The sequence below is a fragment of the Tenrec ecaudatus genome, chromosome 4, assembly GCF_050624435.1.
Source record: "Tenrec ecaudatus isolate mTenEca1 chromosome 4, mTenEca1.hap1, whole genome shotgun sequence".
NCBI classification, from domain to species: domain Eukaryota; kingdom Metazoa; phylum Chordata; class Mammalia; order Afrosoricida; family Tenrecidae; genus Tenrec; species Tenrec ecaudatus.
In genome coordinates, this window is record NC_134533.1 from 755,568 (window position 1) to 777,962 (window position 22,395).

The 22,395-nt window shown below is 57.0% G+C and overlaps 2 protein-coding genes across 5 annotated transcripts in view; one reads left to right on the plus strand and one right to left on the minus strand.

The window, feature by feature from the left end:
* The first annotated feature begins 6,233 nt into the window (after positions 1-6,233).
* On the plus strand, positions 6,234-8,802 carry DRD4 (dopamine receptor D4). Its single transcript, XM_075546424.1, has 4 exons — positions 6,234-6,491; positions 7,795-7,907; positions 7,985-8,517; positions 8,600-8,802. The coding sequence occupies exons 1-4, from the start codon at positions 6,234-6,236 to the stop codon at positions 8,800-8,802; spliced, it is 1,107 nt and encodes a 368-aa protein (XP_075402539.1).
* A 1,123-nt stretch (positions 8,803-9,925) lies between these two features.
* The window catches only part of DEAF1 (DEAF1 transcription factor), a 29,018-nt gene continuing 16,548 nt past the window's right edge, over positions 9,926-22,395 (minus strand). For 3 of the 4 annotated variants that reach the window (XM_075545145.1, XM_075545147.1, XM_075545148.1), the window contains 3 exons: positions 21,920-22,167; positions 12,778-12,867; positions 9,926-10,275 (listed from right to left, as the gene is read on the minus strand). In XM_075545145.1, coding sequence (XP_075401260.1) covers positions 10,171-10,275; positions 12,778-12,867; positions 21,920-22,167 — 443 coding nt within the window. In that variant the 3' untranslated portion in view covers positions 9,926-10,170. The remainder of the gene's footprint in view (positions 10,276-12,777; positions 12,868-21,919; positions 22,168-22,395) is intronic. The other variant, XM_075545146.1, reaches the window with a different exon arrangement.

A 22,395-nucleotide genomic window follows, 5' to 3' on the forward strand; every position in this document is an offset into this window, starting at 1 on the left:
GAGGACATCTGGAAGTCACCACAAGGAAAATGGAATGCATAAACCTCCATCTTCCGTTAACGAGCTGAAATGGATGGGTCTGGGGCTTTTTGAATCCGAATGTCACATGCTTTCTGTGATAGTTACACAATCTCTCGTCAACTTGATTAACTAGAGTGAAGGGGTGGAGTCTAGCCTGTCAAACAGGACACAGCCTGATGACGCTTCCCTGTGGGCGTGGCTTTTTCATGAGGATTCTGGGAGCTCCTCTCTTCCTCCCTGGAGGTGGGACACACTCTTGCTGCTTCGCCTTCACCTGCCAGGCCGATGGCAGAGCCCTGGAGAGGCTTCCACGAGACTTGGCGCCCACTGACCGGCCTGCCATCTCCGTACATTTTTCACATTGCCTGTGACTGTGTGAGTCTGAAGAGGGGTTGATGGATTGGTATCGACTTATGGACTTGATCTGGACCGGGCTGTGATGTTCTCTCAATACGCAATTGCTCCATGATATAAAACTCTTTCCTACACATATGCGAGTGGCCCGGGTTGGTTCTCTAGTCAGCCCGCTCTAACACACTTACTCTGCCGGGAAAGACACAGTCGAGAGGATCAGCATTGCATCCATCACCAAAAGAGCCGTTTCAAGATCAGTCTTGAAGTACTATGCTGTCTGTCACAAGAAAGTGTCTACCTGAATACAAGGACATCCAACCAATACAACTATTCTTCAAATCTATGCACCAACCCCAGCAACTAATGATGAAGACACGGAAGAATTCCAGCTATGGTTTCTGTCTGCAACGGATCAAGCATACAGTCGAGCTGCAGAGATAATTGTTGGGGGAAGGAACAGCGCTGGGAAAATATGGCCTCAGTGAGAGAAGTGAAGTTGGGGATCGCATGACAGAATTCTGCAGACCAGTGCAGACTTGTTCATGGCAACACGACAACACAAAAGGCGGTCGGTCATACGTGTGGGCTTGTGCAGATACGGAACACTCGGAAATCAAGTCGACGGCATCGGGGCAGCAGCTGAAACCAGGCCGGGCGACGGTGGGACAGACCAGTGTTGCTGTTGGTGCCATCGAGTTGGCTCTGGCCACAGCTACCCTCTGTGCCACAGAGCAGAACACTGCCTGGTCCCGGGCACCCTCGTGCTTGGGCCTCGGTCTGAGCCCGCCGACGCAGCCGCTCACTGTATCCAGCCTTCACCTCAAGGACCTTCCTCGTCTTTACCAGTGTCCTTCCCCAAGGACTGGTCTCTCCCGATCACACATCCAAAGTATGTGAGGCGAAGTCTTGTCATCCTTGCCTCTAGGGTGCATTCTGGCGTGTTCCTTCCCAAACAGATGCCTGTTCTTTTGGCGGTCCATGGCACTTTCCAGATTCTCACCAACACCAGAGTTCAAATGCATGGCGTCTTCCTGGACCCTCCTTACTCAATGTCCAACCGTCCTGTGCAGATGAGGGGAATGGAAGCACCACGGCCGCGGTCAGGCGCACCTCGCTCCTCGAAGTAACATCCTCGCTCTTCACCCCTTCCCAGAGGACCTGTGCGGCGGCCTTCCTCAATGCAGTGTGTCCGTCGCAACCTTGACTGCTACTTTAATGAGTATTGTGAGGCCAAGCAAGAGCAAATGCTTGGCCTTTCATCAGGCTTCTCTACGGGTCGAGTTGTGAGGATCTGGGGTTTCTTCACATTGGGTGCCATCCACCCTGAAAGCTGCCACCCTTGATCTTTGGCCGAGAATGCTCTGGGCCCTCCTCACTTTCATCGAGCAAGGTTGCATCAGCTGCATATCGCAGGTCGTTAAAAAGTTTTCCTAAAAAGAGGACCTGATGCAAAGGGCTTAAGTGGAGAGCAAATGCTTTGAAAATGATGAGGGTAAAGAATGTACAGATGTGCTTTACACAATTGATGCATGTATGGATTGTGGTAAGAGTTGTATGAGACCCTAATAAAATGTTTTTTAAAAAAAGAAGAATAGTGAAAATGCAATCAGAATACTTTAATAATAAAAGACCAAAGTAAAGCAAAAAAAACCTTTCCTGCCACCCTGATGCCACACGCTTCTTCCCAGAACCCAGCTTCTCCGGTGACTGGTTCAGCACACCAATTGAATAAGTAAGGGAGAGGAGACACCCGACACACCCCTTTCAGATTTTACCCAGGCCGTGCGCCCTTGTTCTGTTCACACGCTGCCTCTTGACCCACGTGCAGCTTCCTCGGTGCGCAGTGGAGCGCTCCGGACAGGGGGGAGGGCTTCCGGGGGAGGGGCGGATGCACGTGTGATGGTGGTGGCAAGACGATGGAGGGTCCCGCGCACTGGCCGAAGGACAAACCCCTTGGTCTCGGAGGAAGTACAGCCGGCGTGATCCTTCGAAGTAAGGACGGTGAGACTGGCGCCTCGTGGGCTTTGGAGAGACCAGTCCCTGGAGAAGGACATCGTGCGTGGGGGAGGGCAGGGCCGGCGACCAAAGAAGACCCTCAAAGAGAGGGTCGACTCAGTGGCTGCAGCACTGGGCTCGGGCACGGGATCCACTGTGAGGACGGCGCAGGACCGGGCAGTGTTTCCCCGTGTTGTGCACGGGGTGGAGAGTGGGAACTGACTGGACAGCACCGAACAACAACGACAACGAAACTCTGACAGAACAGAGCGCCGCACTCTGCTGGTGGCCTGTGCAGGGAAGCCAGGGGAGCCAGGGCATCATTGTGATGCGGCCGTCATCACAGCTCCGGCATGCAGGCGGAGCAACAACGAAGCCACCACCTTGCAGCCCACCTGACTCTTCGGCCCGAGCCCAAGAGCTCCTTCGGGTTTCCACGAGTGTAGATCTTGACACGAACAGTGTCCTGGCTCCGCGGCAGGTTAACACCAGCTGGTTAGCACCCAGCACCTAACCCAGGGCGCCACCAGGGCGCCTTTAACTACGGTGACATTTTGCTGTTAGGGGCCATCAAGTGACTGCTGACCCACGGCGACTTTATGCACAACAGAAGGGAACATCGCCTGGTCTCACCCCATCCTCACAATCGCTCCAGGGCCTGAGCCCACGGCTGCAGCACGGTGTCCATCCGTCCTGTCCAGGGCCTTCCTCCTTTTCCCGGCCCCTCCACTCTACCAAGCAGGATGGCCTTCTCCAGGGACTGGTCTCTCCTGACAACACGACAACATGTCCACAGTCTCGCCGTCCTTGCCTCTAGGGAGCATTCTGGCAACACTTCTTCCAAGACAGACTTGTTTGTCCTCTGGGCCGCCCACGGTCGCTTTCCGCGTTCTTCTCCAGCACCACAATCAAACGCATCGATTCCTTTTTGGAGTGGTTACTCACGTGCATATAAGGTGATTGAAAATACCGCGGTTTGGGTCAGGCGCCCCTTAGGCCTCAAAGTGGCGTCCTGCTCTTCAATCCTCTAAAGAGGTCTTGCGCTGCAGATGTACATCATGCAATGCCTTCGCGACCTCTTGACGGCTGCATTCGTGAGCATTGATCATGAATCCAAGCAAGACAAGGTTCCTGACAATGCCAGCCTTTTCTCCGTTTATCATTCATTGTCAAGGGAAACCAGCCTCCAACAACTGGAGGGGCTGGAGGTGCATTTGCGCGGCAATAGTATATAAAGGTTATAGGAAAATCACAGCAGATAGGACAGAGTAAAATAAAGGAGTCAGACACATTTTATGGTAGCATGTCCACCTCAGCCCCTCTTGGTGGTCCACGTGGAGGTGGGAGAAGAGTGAGGGAGTCTTTACTCTCTTGGGATATTTATAGGTGGCCACAAGTCATGCACAGTCAGTAGTTACATAAGTCACAAGGTCGGTGGTAACTACAGTAAGGTCTCTGAGCTCACAGGTGAGGAAACCTAATACCTGCATTGGGGAAGGTAGGAGGGGGGCTGGGTGACATGGCGGGAGGAGATAACAAAAGAATGTCTGCTTCTGTAGGGAGATATAATCAACTACGTGGTAACTTTAAGGCAGCATAGCTGTTGGGGGAGAATCTACGGGAACTGCTATTTAAAACAGGATAATGTACTCGGACTTTATCTCTAACTTATCAATGTAGTGGCTTTCCTGCCGTGGAATGCTAGCTTTCCAGATTCCCTCTGTTATAAGTTAGGGAATATAGTCCTGGTCATATTTCCTTCAGTGTTAATTTCCCACATATCATGATGTTACCTACTGGCCCAGTTGTGAGGATTTTGGTCTTCTTTACGTTGGATTGTCATCCATACAGAAGGCTGCCATCCCTGATCTTCTTCAGGAAGGGTTTCATGTCCTCCTCACTTTCAGACAGCTTTGTGCTTCATGATGGATTTTGCAATGTCCTTTTGACAATGAATGTCAGCCAGTTCTCTCGAATGTGTTAGTCACATGGATCTCTGATTCAAAATGTCCAATACCAGTCTATTTCGACGCACTAAGCGTAAGCTATTGTTTTCTATGGGTTCCATTTCATTCTTGACTACTGCCAGTTTCCTTAGATTCATGTCTCACATTGCAAGTCCTGATCACTAGCAGATGTGTGCAGCTGTTTCTCCTGGCCTTGAGCCTGACCCCATCAGTAAATGCTCCACTCCCACGGCCTTTATCCGATTCGTGTGCTGACGGTGACTCAGCTCCTTCTCAGGCACACTTCCAGTGCCCTCTGCCCTGAGGGGCCCGGCCGGCCCCTGGCACTGTGTCCGACCAGTTCTGCTTCCATTCATTAGGCCTTCAATATCTGACCATGTTGCAAAGCTTTGCATAAGGTGTTTAGTGGCTCCCATGTCTAATCCTTCCTTCGTCATCTTCTGATCTTAGTTTGGAAGCTCCGGTGAAACCTGTTCACTTTGGGTGAGCCTGCTGGCATCTGGAATACCACAAACAGAGCTTCCAGTGTATCACAGCATCACATAAGCCACCACAGGATGACACAGACAAGTGGTGGTATGATTAGAAGGCTCAAAGGTAAGTCAGCGCAGAGCCGTGCCCCTGAGGCATATTGATACAGGCAGGCTCGGCTTACCAACACTGTCTTGTTACTATTCCTACTCAACAATCAAATGCACTGCTCGGAGCAGACTCTAACTCAGCAGAACTGCCCCTCTGAGTTCCTGAGGCTGCGGCTGTTTGCAGCAGTGGTTCTCAACCTGTGGGTCACGACTCCTTTGGGGGTCGAACGACCCTTTTACAGGAGTGGTCAGATTCATACCAGTAGCAAAATTACAGTTACGAAGTAGCAACAAAAATAATTTTATGGTTGGGGGGGTCATCACAACATGAGGAACTGTATGAAAGGGTCGCAGCATTAGGAAGCTGAGAACCACTGGTTCACAAGAATAGAAAGTCTGCTCTGTCTCCCATGGAGTGTCTCCTGGGTTTGAACTGCTGCCCTTGTGGTTAGCACCCCAATGCAGAACTCACTAGGGTTCCTTAACTAACTACAAGGATATTTTATAAAAAATAATACATTTCTGATGAAACCCTGCCTGCTGCAGACCTCACCCCAGCACCCGCTTTGTTGACTCCAGGCGATGAAGGGGTCTGTCCTCTGGGCATCCCGCACACCCTCCTGCAGGACCCACCCTGATGCCTACCTAGCCCAGGCCGACGTGGGATCCGCAGAATGTCACTTGTAATCCTTGTCCTCTCTTTGGTTCCTGTCTACCTGAGGTTCTCCTTAAACCAAACTCCAAGATGGGTAAGCGCAGGGCGTCCACCACCAGACCCCAGCGGAAGGACCCTAACAAGGTGGGCGGAAGGCTGGGGAGCGGTGTACCAGGTGAGACTGGGGCGGGGCTTATTCCAGGAGGGTGTGACCTGAGGCTGCGCAGGGCTGGCTTACTTGGGGTCAGCACTTACTGAATGGGACTGGTGCGAAGGGAAAGGAGTTTCTGACTGGAGGAGGCGTGGCTTTTCGGGGGCGGGCCTTCTGGAGGGGTGTTGCAGGGCGGGAGTGGGGAGGGGCAAGCTTTACCCCTTGCAGGGGGCGGGTTCTGACATGGCGGGGCGTCCTGGAGGGTTCTGGCGGGGTGAAATGGAACTTGTTGGAGATGGGCGTCCTAGAGGGTCTGGCAGGGCGGGGCTTACTCTGGGTCAGTGCACACTGGAGGGATCTTTTGGGAGAGGCTTATAGTGGGCGGGTCGTCCTGGAGGCGTCTGGCGGGACGGGGCGGGGCTTGTCCAGAGCCGGACGTCCAGAGGCGGAGCGCAGACGGACGCTGTCCGAGGTGCTGGGCGTCCGCTGGGGCGCATGCACTGTGCACCATGGGGAACCGCAGCGCAGCGGACGCCGCCGGGCTGCTGGCAGAGCCCGGGCCGGACACGGGGGGCGCGGGGGCGGTGGCAGCGCTCACGGGCGGCGTGCTGCTCATCGGCGCAGTGCTCGCGGGGAACTCGCTCGTGTGCGTGAGCGTGGCGTCCGAGCGCGCTCTGCAGACGCCCACCAACTACTTCATCGTGAGCCTAGCGGCCGCAGACCTACTCCTAGCCCTACTGGTCCTGCCGCTCTTTGTCTACTCCGAGGTGAGCCTGTGCCCCCGCCCGTCGCCACGCCTTCCCAGGGACCCTGGGCTGGGGCGGCTGCCAGGCCCTGCTTGCGCTCTGACCAGTCTGTATGGCCAGCAGTGTCCCCCTCCCTCGGGGTCCTTCTTCCCTCCTCTCATCTCAGCTTCCCAGGAAAAACCCAGGGACCAGCGACTTTGTCAGTCCAGCCCCGTCCCCCCCACTCCTCATCCCCAGCTGGGCTCAGCTCTTCAAGGGAGCCAGCTGGGAACAGCCAGATGCAGGCAATGCCCCTGGGCACAGATCCTCACATCATTGCACCCAACCATGGCCAGCGTGCCCACGAACGTGCACACATAGGCACCCCACACACACACCCAGGACTCAGCCCACAGCACGGGGGACTCTGGAGGGCTGCTGGGGGAGGGGAGGTCTGGGTGGGCCTTCAACTTCTGCCCCAGACCAGCGCTGGCCTGTGCATGCTTGGTTCCACTGTGGTGCCAGCCCCTCTCGCCTCCAACTTTGGGGAGAAAAGCTGCTTAGGGCTGGGCCTGGACACGCTGTCCTGGGCGTGGGGGAGGGGCGGGGTTTTTCTCAAGTGGAAACCACCGTTCCAGCCCGGGCTGCGGCCAAGGCCAGAAGGACACGTATGCACGTGACCTGCCCTCCCCCAGCCACGCACACACAGCACCGTAATGACTTAAGCTCCTAATCGTCCCAAAGCACTGGAAGGGGATTGGTGAGGGGGGCTGGCTGCTGCTCCTTTGTCCTTGGAGGCCACAAGCAGCCTCCCCCAACCCTGAAGTGACCTCACCCCAGCTTTATGCATTCACCTTATTGTGCCAAGGACAAGAAGTGGCGGTTCCTACCACAACCCTCATTCAAAGAGCAAACGCTCTGGGCCATCAAGGCAATCCCAACTCACAGTGGCCCTGCAGGACAAAGTACAACTGCCCCTTTGGGTTTCCAAGGCTGGAAATAGTTACAGGAGCAGAAAACATCATCTTCCTCCCCCAGAGCAATTGCTAGATTAGAACTGCTAACCCACTACATCCCCAGGCTCTGAGCGAAGTGGAGGGGACCGGTCCAGTCTGCAGAGACAGAGCGGTGACAGAGACAGAGAGGGGAGGGGTGTCCCCATAGGTCAGGAGGTGTCTAGCCCTCTCCCAGGGTCTCCCCAGGCCCTTCTCATTCTGTAAGGACAGGGTGGGAGAGCAGAGTGGGCCGGGCGTCCAGCGAGGCTCTCTACTCCTCTACACCCCTCTCGAGGCTCAGGAGCCCAGAGGAGGGTGGGGTGCAGCTCTAAAGCTGGTCTTATGCCCAGGTCCAGGGGGGCGTGTGGCGGCTGGGCTCCGCCCTCTGCGACGTGCTCATGGCCATGGACGTGATGCTGTGTACAGCCTCCATCTTCAACCTCTGTGCCATCAGCGTGGACAGGTGGGTGTGCTACCCCTGCCCCTTCTGCTCCCCGCTCTTCCCCGCCCCCCTCATCGCGCCCCACCTCCCCACCGCAGGTTCGTGGCCGTGGCCCTCCCGCTGCGATACAACCGCCGGAGCCCCCGCCAGCTGCTGCTCATCGGTGCCACGTGGCTGCTGTCCGCGGCCGTGGCGGCGCCCGTGCTGTGCGGCCTCAACGGCGCGCGCGGCCGCCACCCGGCCGAGTGCCGCCTGGAGGACAGCGACTACGTCGTCTACTCGTCCGTGTGCTCCTTCTTCCTGCCCTGCCCCGCCATGCTGTTGCTCTACTGGGCCACCTTCCGAGGCCTGCGGCGCCGGGATCGCGCGCGCCGCGCCAAGCTGCGCAGACTCCAGCCCGGCCGCAGCCCCCCCACCAGCAACCCGGAACCGGCGCCCGACAGCCCGGGTCAAGACAGCTACCCAGCCCCACCTCACTCCGCGCTCCCTGGACCCCAGAGCCCCAGCAGGGACCCCAGCCCGCCTCCGGACCCGGCCCACGCCCAGTCCCCACCCCAGGCCCGCAGGAGGAGGCGCGCCAAAATCACCAGCCGAGAACGCAAGGCCATGAGGGTCCTGCCGGTGGTGGTCGGTGGGTACCGGTCCCCAAGGTGGGTGGCGGGGGGCAAGTCCCCGCGGAGCGGAGCCCCCCCTGACGCCCGCGGTACCCCTAGGGGTCTTCCTGCTGTGCTGGACGCCCTTCTTCGTAGTGCACATCACTCGCGCGCTGTGTCCAGCCTGTGCCGTGCCTGCCCGGCTGGTCAGCGCTGTCACCTGGCTGGGCTACGTCAACAGTGCCCTCAACCCCGTCATCTACACTGCCTTCAACGCCGAGTTCCGCAACGTCTTCCGCAAGGCTCTGGGTGGCTGCCGCTGAATGGCTCCCAGGACATCCTCCAGCCCGCAGCCCTCCGCACTCCGTGGGGGAAGGGGCCTGGTTGGGAAGGAGGGCGTGGCCTTGCTGCCGCCCCACCCCGAGGAGAGAGGTGGGCCTTCTGCTGGAGGGTTGGCGCTGGCTCAGCTTGCCCAGTCCCTGACCCTTCCCCTCCAGGCTGAGGTTCTGTCCACACAGTCCCTCAGTTCAGGCTGGTCCCCAGGGGGTCAGCTATGGCTGGCCACTGGTTTTCTTGTCTGACCACCAGGCAGGCGGCCCCAGCTCAGGGCCAAGAAGCCTCCTAACCAGCCACTGCCCACAGGTTGTAAGTGGTATCTGGCCAGCCTGCCATCAGCTGCAGCAGCCACTGGTGTGGGCTCTGGGCCCTCAGAGGGGCACCTCGGCACTCAGGAGGGGGCGCTCCCCTTATTGACGACAGACTTTGGGCCAAACCCAGCACTGGCTGGGGCTGGGCAGGGGGGCTGCCCTTAGCTAGTCTCAAGAACTGGTCAGGGTCACCCAGCCAGGTTCTCAGCAGCTGGCTCAGCCCCACCTTCAGCAGGAGGCAGGTGGCAAGATGGATCCCCCACAAGTCCACACCTGTGCTGCTCCACTGCTCCAGGACACGGAGGTGGGCACGGGGGGCTTTGGCCAAGAGACTGCATGATGTGAGTACAGGACTCGGAGTTCTGGGCACCAGCTGATGTGGCATGGACACTTCATTGTGAAAGAAAGTGACCCCTTTGAGAATGATGTATGGCCCTTGTGAGCTACCCACACAACTCCAGAGGGCGCTCCCTGCTCCCGCGTGTCCTGGGGTCCGTCTTGAAGTTGGTTGGCGTCCAGCCCTGAAAGCCCAGGGGCACGATGGACCTGGCTACGTGAAAGCAGGCACAGGCTGCTGGCCAGAAGCTCTGTGCATGTCCAGCGAGTCCGTCTCTGGCCACAGCATGTGTCCCCACCAACCAGACATGACAGAGGCTGGTCATAGGCTTGGCTTAGCTTCTCACTGCCGGAGGCCTCAGGCCCAGCTGTCCCTGCTGCCCTGGGGCCAGTGCAGTGGGCCTGTGTACTGGCCCCTCCGTGTGGCAAGGACGAACAGACCAAGGGGACCCTGGCTGGGCAGGGCCTCACTTTATTGAAGACACTTGTGTGTGTACACGGGGGGGAGAGCACCGTGAGGGGGTGGGCTTTGCCACCCCTCTGTGTCCCCACCGGTCCCCACCACTGTCCCCTCAGCTCCTCTCCTGTCCACATGGTGACGACCAGCTATCCAAGTCCAGGAGATGCGTGTCCGAGGGCAGGTCCACTGAGTGTCCTTTGCTCTGCCGGCAGGTTTCCAGTCATACTCCTGAGGGGGTGCCTCCGCCTTCACACAGACACTTTCTCAATGACGCCCTCATCCACATGGACCTCGTCTCCCTGGACGGTGACCGCTGCCGACTGGCCACACACATGCTGGTGTTCTTTCCAGTCCTGTAAAGGGTGACACTCCGTGTTGGGGGTGCCCACGGGTGGGGCCATGACCCACAGGCTGCTCCCCACTGTGGCCTGGGCAGGTAGGAGGCTGGTGAGGGAGTATTCCCAGACCCTGCTCTTGCTCCCTGTGGCCCGATGCTCAGGGTGAGGGGCCCCATTGCTAGCCAGCAGCATCGCAGGCTGACCCCCAGATCAGCACACTGGGACCACACAGAGGCAGACTGCTTACAGCCGGCCAGAGTCCCCAGTGCCCTTGGCAGTGGGACATGGCCAGAGGTTGTCTCCAGGACCTCACAGGGATCAGGGGATCAGGTGGTGGGAGCAGCATCCCAGAAGCCCCGCCCACCGCCTCACTCACACTGCCCTATGCTCCCCCAAATGCCCCTCTTGGAAAGAGAAGTTGCCCATGTGCTCAAAAAGTAGAAGTTTGATGTGCAGACTCGCAGGCACCTCCACGGCTGTGACACCTGCCTACTGGGCAGTGAGGCTACGGGAGCGGGCCGTGGTCAGGGGTGGGCGTCTCCATGGGGACCGCGCGATGTTCTCTGTGAGCCCTCAGTGAACGTGACCCCACCGTTGACCTTCATGTGAGAAGCCGGAGCCCCACGGGGGCCCCAGGGAAGCTGCCACGGTCACAGGTATTGGAGACCAGTGTCTGACCCCCACCCAGCCTTTGCATAGAGGCACCAGATCTGACCGTTCCCCAAGCCCCAGAAGTACAGTGACCCACAGAGGAAGTGACCCCATTTCACCTCCCACCACCCATGTGAGAAACGAAACCTGGGTGGACAAGTCCACACCCGGAGTCGGCCCGACCAGGCGGAGAAGGCCACCCGATACTTATGGGACCTGCATCCAGACCCAACGCTCCGGCCAGAGGGCTCCTGCAGAAGCGGCTTCTGCGCGCAGGCCAGGCTGGGAGGGGGCTCACGGCTGGTGCGCCTAGGCTGACGGTGCTTGGACCCCGCACCAGCCGTGGCTGCACATGTACCAGGAGTGTGGTGGGCCCCCGCGGTCTCTCCTTGTCTCAGGCAGAGGCCCGGCGGGGCAGTGAGTGACGGTGGGCAGGGGGTGGCGGTGGCCTCAGAAGAGGCTGCACACATCTGAGGACGTCGGTCCAGGCAGCACCTGGGCTGCGAGTTAGGGTGCGTGCTGGGTCTGCTCTCAGCTGCAGCAGCATAAAATGGTACTCAAGAAAGAGGCTGTGACATTTTCATGTGATGTTCCCGTGAGGGGGGCACCACCCTCCCCAGCAGTGTCTGAGAGACACGGTGAAGCATCTTGTGGGGAGTGGACAAGCCAGGTGCCCTTTTCCTCAGAGACTCCAGGGGCAGTCACCCCCCGGGGCCAGGGGCTGACCCAAGCTCACCCAAAACCCAAGGAGCCTACAACAGCTAGCTCCTCTGCCCAGGAGCACTCAGTGGAGACCAGGCCCAGATAGGCAGGCTGGCCGTCCACGGCGCCCGTCAGTGTGCACGATGGATACTTCACTGCTTGGTGCACCCCCTAACAATCCTCCTGAGCCCCCAGATGGCCCTGGGCGCCCCACACTGCCACTGGTGGCCCTCTCCCGCACATCCTGTCCTGGGGGGAGGGGTTCTGTGGGAACTGGCACAGCCTGATGGGGGTCCCCACAGCTGAGCAGAAGTCCCATCAGAGGAAGCCACACCCCTGGGAGGCCCTGCCCCCAGCAGAGGCCAGGTCCATCTGGGCGGATGGTGCCCGGCCCAGTGGGTGGCCAGCTGTACCTTAGGACGTGCATGTAAGAAACAGGCACAGGGTGGCTACGCCCATGGAAATAAGTGGGCCCCACAGAGAAGCGGCAGCGATCTGGGACCGGAGACCATGGCAACTCAGCAGAGAGGGCTGTCATCATTGGGAGTGGGGAGCCGTTGGGGGTGGGGACTCCCCCAAGGGCTGCAGTCAGACTCGTGGTAGCAAGAAGGGGAGCCTATGAACAGTGGCCTCCTTCGGCGACCAGCGCTCCTGCCCCCTACCCCAGGACACGGAGCCTGTGGGCACCTGGACAGGGGCATGGCTGGTTCAACCGAGGTCACCAGGGCAGCGCCCGGCATGGCGGCCACTCCCTGCATTCAGACTTAGCACCTCACCACCCGGCGTGGCAGCAGACGGGAGGCCAGGAGACCTGCAGCACACATACTGCAGAGGTGTGGCACACCTGGGCGCCCGCCCCCTGCAGCCCCCACCCCACACCATGTCCCATCCCTGTGGGGGTCCCCTGCCATCCACCCTCTGGGGAGTGGCTGTCTTGCAGGTGGATGTTGGGGCCCAAGGAGGAGGGGGGAAGGCTTCCAGGACCTGCTCAATGGGGGGTAGGGTGGGAGGAGCCAGGGGGGAGGTGGTGGGTAGAGGTGGCATGATGTGGGAGGCGTGGGGTTCAGTGGTTGATGAGCAAGGTGCAGTGGTCAGTGGTGGTGACAGGGGCAGGGTCTGGGGGTGGGGCGTGGGCGGGTCCAGGTCCGTGGGGAGGGCCCCTACCTTGCGCTGGCAGAAAATTGAGCAGTAGTTGACCTTGTGGCAGCCCGTGCACTCGCTCAGGGCCTCCCGGCCGCAGTTGACACAGGACTGCTGCAGGACAGACACACCGGTCAGTGCTGATGCCCAGCCCCCGCCTGCTGCCCACAACTCCCCACGTCCAGGCCGCACGCCTGCTCCTGCAGGTGCTGCCCTCCTCCGGAGCAGGCCCTTCTGCATGGGGGTGAGGGAATGGTAATGACCTTGAGGTTAGTGCTTAACTCAGAGTGCCACCGGGATGCATTCAATGACAAAATATAGACTTAAAAAAAGCTCGCCCCACACATGGGACCACACGCCTTGCCCCATCCCTCAGATGGGCTCAGGAGCTTTTAAGGACCTGTCTCCCTCCCTACCAGGAATAGAAACCCACCCCCCCCACCCCCCGGCCAAATCAGTGTCTTCACCCCTGGAGTCTACCCCGGCTGCTGTGTCTGTAGTGGGTCGTGGGGACACAGGGACCCTGGAGTCACGCAGGCAGGAGCTGTCCGTCTCACAGAGGGGATCCCACCTGGGGGAGGCCCTTCTCAGTGGTCTGGAACCCACAGCCCTGGGCTGCCCTGGAAGCTCTGCGTGAGGCCTTCAGATGGCGCTGGGGGCGGCCACCATGTGTTCCAGGAAAAAGTGCCAGCCCTGTCGCTGGTCTCTAAGGAGCATGTTTGCCTCAGGGGACACTTAGCCCTTGGACAGGAAGCCTGGGCTGGAGGGCACGTGCTTTGCTGGCCCCAGCCCAGGCCCCAAGGGCCCCGGCGTCCTTGCTGGCCCTGGAAGGATGCCTGCTGCCACAGTTTGGTCAGAGTGTGAGCACAGTCCCTACTGGCCCTGAGCCCAGTTCCTGGAACCAGAGTTTTGCTTCATGGCCTCTGCTCTCCTCGGAGCCTGGAGGGCTCTCCTGTCTCTGCCACCCCTGCCCCTCAGGGGGCTCCTACCCCCTTGCCCCAAGGACTCAAAGTCTGGCTTTCCCATGACACCAGCAGGGGTTGCCTACACACAGTCCCCACGGGTCCTTGTCCCCAGCCTGGGATGCTTGTCATAGTCAGGCAGCCAGAAACTGGGTGGAACGGGGGCGCGAGGACAGCTGCTGCCGTGGGAACAGCCCAGGACCCATCCTCTCCACCTCGGAGTTTCTCCACCTCGGGTAACAAGGAGCACACGAAAAAGAAAATGCTCTAAAATCGGGTCTGGTGACCATTGAAGACCACTTCTTGACATGCTTGTATGATATTTGGGTTCTGTCCCAATAGAACAGTTTATAAAAAAAAGAAAGTTAGTTCACAAAAACCAGTAGTTAGAAAGATAGAACTGAAACTTAGGACCCAGCTGAGCCCCAGACCACAGGCGCCTCCCCAACTCTGCAGTCGGTGCTCTTGGGGTGGGAGGCGAGGAGGGCGCTGGGACAGCTGGAAGGTCCTGTTTTGAAGACAGATGTTGCACCCTGCAGGCCCAGGAGGAGGGTGCACGGAGGTCCCTGCGTGCGCGCGCGCGCACACACACACACACACACACACACACGCTGTGCCCGGCTGGGGCAGCACAGTGGGCAAGCACTCAGGCTCCCACGCCCGCTGCACGCCCTTTGCCTTCCAGCCCTTGGAGGAGATGAGGAACTGTGTCAGGTGCCCCGGCAGGGGTGGGACATAACTGACTGTCCACATTTAGGGGTGATGCTGAAGGGGCTGAGTGCTCAGGGCTTTACAAGGTGCCACGGCTACGCACATGACACTGCGCCTCAAGCAGGCGGGCCAGGCCCAGACCCTTGGGGCCCACAGGCTTGCCTTTTGCCTACAGACACGGTTGGGGGCACCTTCCTCAGGGCCAAAGTGGGGCAGGGGCTCTGGGCAACACTTCTGGGGGTGGGGAGCGGATGTTTGCAGGCGGGCCAGGGGTCCCGTGCTGTGGGGGACACTTCTCTGGCATTAGGCTCCCAGAGTGAGACCTGAGAGACAGAGAAGGTTTCCTGCCCTGCAGTTCACCCCCGCTCCCCCTGCCCCTGTGGGCAGGTTCGTGAGGGGCATCTCCACTGCAGAATGCTCCCTGAAGTGTGGAATTGAGGGTGCTCTCCTAGCGGCCCTCTGCTCCACAGGGCCCAATGGCCTCCTGTCTCCTGCTGTTAGCTGCAGACTGCAGAGCCACCGCCACCAGGGGGCAGCAGGCCAGCGGCTCTGCTCAGGTCATCTGTACCTGGGCACAGGTGAGGAGAAGCACTGAGTGCAAGCTGCAGTCCCGGCAGTGGGTCCTGCACATCCTTCCTACACACAAAATGCCCTGGGCTCTTTGGAGGAGGAGGAGGAGGTAGGCGTTCTAAAGATTCAAAGACCCAGGCAGAATTCACCCTCCCTGCAGCCACAAACCCCGAATTACTGCCATCTGCATGAATGGAGCTTCATGGAACCTTCGCAACCGACTGACAGGCAGACCCCAAGCAAGAGCTCACTGGCCACTAGCTGGGCCATGCCCACTCTGGGCGCGCAGGGAGACCCTGGGGAGGTGAGGCCCGCTCTCTTCCCTCCCTCTGGCCGGCCAGCCTCCCTCAGGGATGCAGCCTGACCAGCTCAGCACTAGCCCCCTGTGCAGGCACTGTGTCTGCCGCGAGCTGAACAGGGGTATCAGAGCACCCAAACTACACCCCATGCCTCTCTGATGACGTCTAATGCCTGCAGGCCTTTTGGGGTCTAGGTTAAAAATCAAAGAAAGACTGGCCAGCTGGGTCCTTTCACCTTTCAATCCTGTGTACCCCGAAGCAAGTGTAACATGTAAAATTGGCTTCAAATGTGAACTGAATTTGTACCTTTTCAGATAATCCACAAAAGCAGTCCATCTTAGAAACATTTTAAGAAGGTGGTCAGTCTTGATGGGTCATATTAGACTAGTTAAAGGAGTCAGAAAGACTCTGGTAGGCCACCTGGACTTGTAGGCCACCTGGTCGGACAGGCCACCTGGTTGGACAGGCCTCCTGGTCCGACAGGCCATCTAATCCCACAATCCAACAAGATTTAGCAGTCTTTACATTGGCTTCAGAACAAATGCATAAATGGGGTATAAAAGTTTATATTGGCACATTTTTTCAATATTTAAATAACCCTTTAATGCAAAAGACCGCTGAAACGTTTTATTATGATAAAGAGTCCAGTTACGTCTTTAATTCTAGTCACAATAAATCTGAGGCTAAAATGAGTCTTCCTTGGAAATATTTTAAAGAAATGTTGACCTATAGAAATAAGTAGAAAATAAAATAAGACGTATTTCTAAATAAAGCTTCGTAGAGTAACACAGCTGTTGACAAAAGCTGAGGCAATCACAACCTCAGACTGCCCGAGGGGAACACATCAGGACAACCACACCAGGGTGGGGAAACTGGATATCCGCGTACCGTCCCACCTCACACCGAATGCCAACACTCACTCTCAACGGAACACAGCATGAAGCGTGAGCGCAGAGGCTGAGGCTCACAGAAGAACACACAGAGGAGTCTTCAAGACTTGGGCCGGACGATGGCTTCTTAGACAGGACACAAACACAAGCAACCACACCTACAGCAAGTCCATACACTAGACCTCTTCGATATCAATAACTTTAGTATTCCATAGGGCACTTTGGTGAGAGGAGTAGGAATCTACATTGAGACCCACTCTGAGAACGGTGCTGTTGGCACCACTTCAGGGCATCTCCTACCTTCCAGGCTGGACGACCACTCCTCTAGCGAGCTCTGAACTCCAGCTTTGGATTCTCCTGCTTGGATGCAGACTGCTCCAAGAACTAAATGGGAAATTTAAATCTAAAAAGTACGATAATGAACGATTTTTAAAAAGCTCATTCAACAAACTTTACAGCGTATTTTGGAGACCACAAAGGAAAGGTCCTGACACTAAGGACGAGGCAGGGTCCAACCTCGAAAGCAGAAGGAAGAGAGATGGCACGGGGCTGGCCTTGCTGCCAGAGGACGATGCCAAGCCATCCATCACAGACATAGTTGGAAGAAGTTGAGAGAGAAAATGGGTAAGAAAAAGCATTTTAAGAAATTACTGATAGATTCTTCCAAGTTTAGATGAGAAACAACTCAGAAATCCCAGAAGCTGACAAAACTACAAAAAGGATCAATATGAGGGGGAACCAACTGGGCACGTAACCGCCAAGTTGCCAAGACCAAGAGACAAAGAGAAAATGTTAAGTGCAGCCAGAGGGATAAGGTGCGTTACAGAACATATGAGAGCTGACAGGTTTTCTGAAACAATGGCGGCCAGAAGACAGTGGAAGGACATCTGATTGTGCCGTGGTGGGAGATTTACAACCCAGAATTCCATCTCATCCCATAATATCCTTATAATGGTGAAATAGGTCCATTTCCAGATAAATTAGGGATCAAGAAATTCAGGAGCAGCATAACCTACAATAAATGTAAAGAAGTCTGTAGGCTAAAGATGGAGCTACTTGAACACTATCAACCACGTCGACCCCAAGGACATTACAGATTACTATGCTGAGCTCACCCACAAACCTCCAAACCCACTGACATCACCTAGGTGGCCGTGGTTGACAGCTACCCTGTCAAGGGTGTCCTTCGTGGCTCTCCACGGGAGCAGAGAGCCTCGTCTTCCTCCCGTGGAGAAGCCGCATGGCTGGAACAAGGACCATGCAGTTAGCAGTCTGATGCTCACCCCCTGCCCCCAGGGCTCCTTAGAGCACGCACCGAGCTGTACTTCTTCAGTCTTAATGGACTAAACACTGCCCGGCGTCGATGCCACCCCACAGGGACCCTGTAGGGCAGAAGAGGGGCGCCAGGGGGTTTCTGAGACGGTCAAAAGCCTTGCCTTTTCTCTTCGTCTCTAGGTTTTGGGAACCTGGCGGTGGCGTGCCCAGGTGATTTTCTGTCATATGTATCTTTCTTGGGGTTTTCTGAGCTTCTGGGATTTCTAAGTTGCTTCTCATCTACACCTGGAAGAATCTGTCAGAACTTCTTAAGATACTTTTTCTACCCTGTTTTCTCTCTCCATAAAAACCAAACTTGCTTCCTGCCCCGACTATCATGACCCCAATTCTATCCTACAAATCCAGCTAGACCAGAACATGTACGCTGGTACAGATTAGAGCTGGAAACACAGGGGATCCAAGACAGATAAACCCCTCAGAGACAACAATGAGAGTAGCAATACCAGGAAGGGAAAGGGAAGGTGGGGGAGAAAGGGGGAACCGATCACAAGGATCTACATGTAACCCCCTCACTGGGGGATGGACAACAGAAAGTGGGTAAAGGGAGACATTGGACAGTGTAATAGATGAAAAAAATAATGATAATTTATAAATTATCAAGGGTTCCTGAGGGAGGGAGGGGAGGGGAGGGAGAGGAAAAATGAGGACCTGATACCAAGGGCTCAAGCAGAAAGCAAACGTTTTGAGAATGATGATGGCAACAAATGTACAAAAGTACTTGACACAGTGGCTGGATGGATGGATTGTGATGAGGTATAGGAGCCCCAATAAGATGATTAGAAAAGAAAAACAAACTCGCTGCTATCCAGTCAGTGCCAACATGTAGAGAACTTAAAGGAGGGGCGGGACTGGCCCCGGGTTTGCGAGCCGGCAACTCTTCACCAGGAGTGGAAAGCCTCCTTTTCTCTGGAGAAGCGGCTGTGGGTTTCCGTTGCTGACCCGTCCTGTTAGCGACCCAACTCGTCACCACGAAAAACAGTAAAATGATGAAAATAACATAGAATGGAGTCTCCAATCACAACAAAAGTAGATATCATTAACCAAGAAATCCGGAGAAGCCCCAGATATTTGAAAATTAAGCGTACTTCTGAATAACCCAGGGAAAAGCCCCGAAACATTTAATCCAACAAAGGGGTTTCTACCAATGTCCCAAAGCAATTCCACAGACGAAGGAAAGGGCCAGCTTATCCTGGACCGGAGGCAAATGAGCTTTCGCTGACGGGTCAGAGCACATGTGACACTGCTTGGTGGTGACTACGCGCCCAGACACGAAACCTGCGAGGAAACCGGGCAGAAACCCAGGAACAGCTTTATGGCCCGGGGCAAAGATCCCTGGGGCAAGTGGAAACCACCGCCAGCCAGCTCGGGACTGCACCAAAGGGCAGCTAGCTGCTCAGCGAGGCGCCAGCAGGAGGAAGGCTGGTCCCAGCAAATCAACAGAACTCCTCCAACTCAGCAACGGGGGACACCGCACCCAGGGTCTCAGAGGGCGAAGCAGGTGGTCATTTCCCAAAGACAGGCTTCCCAATGGCCCGTGAACACACGGCGGCTGCTCGGTATCACTACCCCCACTGGGCTGGCACGAGTTTCTGAGTCTGATGTCATCGTGTGCAGCAGGACCCCTAGGCCACAGCTGGTGGCAGAGCCACTGTAGGAACAATGCCCTAGAGATGTGCCCGTCCGTCTGCGCTGTGACTGGCACTTCTCACTGCCATCAAGTGGACTCCGACCCTCAAGACCTACAGCAATGCCACTCCAACGAAAGTCCAGAGGCCTGCTCAGGAGTGTCCAGGGCAACTTTGTTGACCACGGCCCCGGCGGGGTCAGGCTACGTGTCCGTCAGCAGGGGAAGCTGAGCGACCGGAAGCATAATGACACACCGAGAGTACAATACTAGTGGACTATGCCCAGGAATAAATGGCTAAAAGACATGACGTGGGCAGAATGGAATCCCCGGAAGTTCGTGCCAACCTGGCTGGGTATGACGCACCTGTTCTCCACTTGAGCTCCGTCTGCTCCCGTGAGCGGGGGAGCCTCACAGGCACACACGCCCGAGCAAGGGACGGACTCTGCGCTTCCTGCCTCCTACTGTGTGTGTGACCACAGGGCTGTTTGTGACGTTACAGGTGCAGCTGCACTCGGGGACCTAACAGCGCGAGCACTGTAAGGGCGGTCCAAGAGCGTGCGCACGTCTGGACGCGCTGGCAGCCGTCCGGGCCACGAGCCGTGCCATGTGGTTCACCCTGCAGCAGGGAGGGGACTGGCCAGACTGTGCTGGCCAGTGACTATTCACCAGGCTCCCTCAGCCACACACTCCAGACTTTGCCACGGCCCCCGTGTGTCCATCTAAGGAGCCCACGGGACATTAGCAGTTACTGGTGACAGGTGGAGCCAGTGCGGCTTTGGTCCAGTTTGGGAATGAGGCTTTTCTGCTTGCTACACGTCTTAGCACTGGAACTGCATTCCTGTGATGTGGGGAACAGAAGGATGTGTCAAGTTGTCTCCCCCAAATTGATGCAAAGCTTAGCTGCTTGCTACACATGGCAGATGACTGACTATACACTTGGAGTCAACAGAAGTAGGTCAGGGGTTATTCTCCCTACGGGTTATCAGCCATCCAGAGCAAGTAGACACCCATTTATCCCATCCACTCAACAGTGGCCAAGGTTAGGCCGCCATCATGAATCTAGGGTCCGCCCATCCTGTCACATGTACAGCCCTAGTCCCTCCCCTTCCTATGTGCACACCCCTAGCTCATCCCTTCCTGTCACGCTTATGGCTATTGTGCATCCCCTTCCTATGATACGTGTGCCTATTGTACTGCCCCTTCCCGTGACGTGTGGTGACCTGCAATCACGCCACCTGAGTAGAGATAAGCGTGGTTTAGCAATCATCGTTGGTCGGTCCGGCTCGCAATCCTGCCCTCGGCCCACGCTGTGCGCGGACCAGGCTGTTGAGGTCATGGCCGTCCAGGAGGGGAGCCTGCTACCATGAAATGTCTGACTTCTTGATGTCACCCTCTTGCGCCTCTCTCTCCTGCTCCGTGGTTTTACGATGATCTTTCTCTGTCTCGGCCGTACAACTGTGTGGCCTTTCCCCGCACTGTACTTTTTTCCCCCGGGACTGTACTTTTTAAAAAAGAACGTCAAAGTTACAACGGCCTGCTTTCTTCCTTGAAAGCAAAGCGGCCATGTGTTAAGAGACGATTCAGAACCTGACCCTCTTCCCTAATCTATAAAACATATTAGTAGATGGAAAACTTTAAAGATTGAATACAAAAATTTAGAAAACATTTTTTAAATGGTCGACTCCAGTGGATGAGGAAGATGTTAATTTTTTTCATATACACTACAGTACAAAGCCCAGGCCCACTGCCACTGCATCCACTCTGACTCGCGGCTGTTTGTGAATCTGTGTGGACGCGGTCAGCTTTATCTCTCTCCTGTAGAGCAGATGGTGGCTTTGAACTGCCGACCTTGCCGTTGCTGGTGCAACACTTAACTGGCTGGGCCACCAGGGTTCCTGTAACTGACAGAGCTGACATAAAAAAAGCCTCACTGCCACCAAGTCGATGCCAACTCATTGCAATGCGATGCAACAGGGTGGCATTGCATACCTGTGGGTGTCTGAGACTGTAACTCTTTATGGGAGTGGAAAGTCCTGTCTTTCTCCCAGGGAGCGGCTGGTGGGTTTCAAACTGTGGACCTTGCAGTTAGCAGCCCAACGTGTAACCACTGCACTGCAGGGCTCCTCCCATGTTTCAGAAAGCATCACTATTCTGCGCAATGACCTTCAGAGCTGCCACCTGTGTGTCCCTGATGGTGCAGTGGACCCAACACTCCCTGGTCCTTTCCTCTCGTGCCTGGTTCCCAGAACACAGTCTCTCACACCTGGCACCTCCATCACCGGGAGGGTGAGCCGGTGCCATATGGCAAGGGATGTGGTGGGAGGGTGTGGTGGCCGCGAGGCTCAGTTCTGCGAGCTCCCTGGGAGCAGCGGGAGGGGCCTCCCACAGAGCTCTGCAAACGGGTGATGCCTGGCCCGTGCTGCCTGAGAAGAATGCTCCAGAAGCCAGCGCAGCGCTGAGGAGCCAGGCCAGGTGCACTGAGGCGGCAGCTGCGGCAGTACTGCTGAGGGAGGGGCTGGAGAGGGAGCAAGACATGCTTGAAGCCCTGGTCAGCACAGCCGACCCAGGTACTGCGTTCCCGGAAGATGGAAGCGGGACGGACCAGGTCCCTGTCCGTGGCCGCCAGGCACTCAAACATAACATCACCCACACCAAGACACATCCTAAACCAAAAACGTCTGCCCCACAGCTGCCACGACCTGTGCACGCGCATCTGCGGCGGCTCTGTGTCGACAGGACCAGGCTCAGGCAAAGCCGACACGGGCACCTCACCTCTTTCCTCTCGGCACCACCGGTCTGCACCTTGGCCTGGGCTGCGGCCTCCCGGTAGGTGCTGGCCTGCTTGGCCTGTTCCAACAGGGCCTTCAGCTGCTGAGCCGTGCTGAGCAGGGAGTTGACCATCTCTTCCAGGTACAGCCAGCTCCGCTGCTCTGACATCTCCAGCCCGTTGACCACTGAGGGGGACACGGGCTTGGTGGGCGTGGACGGCGGGATGGCCAGGGCGGGCAGGGAGGTCAACACTAGAATGTTTGGAAGCAAAAGAAAACGGGGGATGAAGGCACATCCTAGTGTTGGAAATTCTCAGGTGGAGACTCATCCAAAGGGGAAAGGGGGGTAAAGAGACCAGAGGGGGAGCCCTCTACAGGGTCCCCTGCAGTGCTGCCGGGAATGGAGACGGTCAGCATGTCACTGCCCCTGTCAGACAAAACACATGGGAGGAGGCCTCGGACGCCCCATCAGCTGGCCCA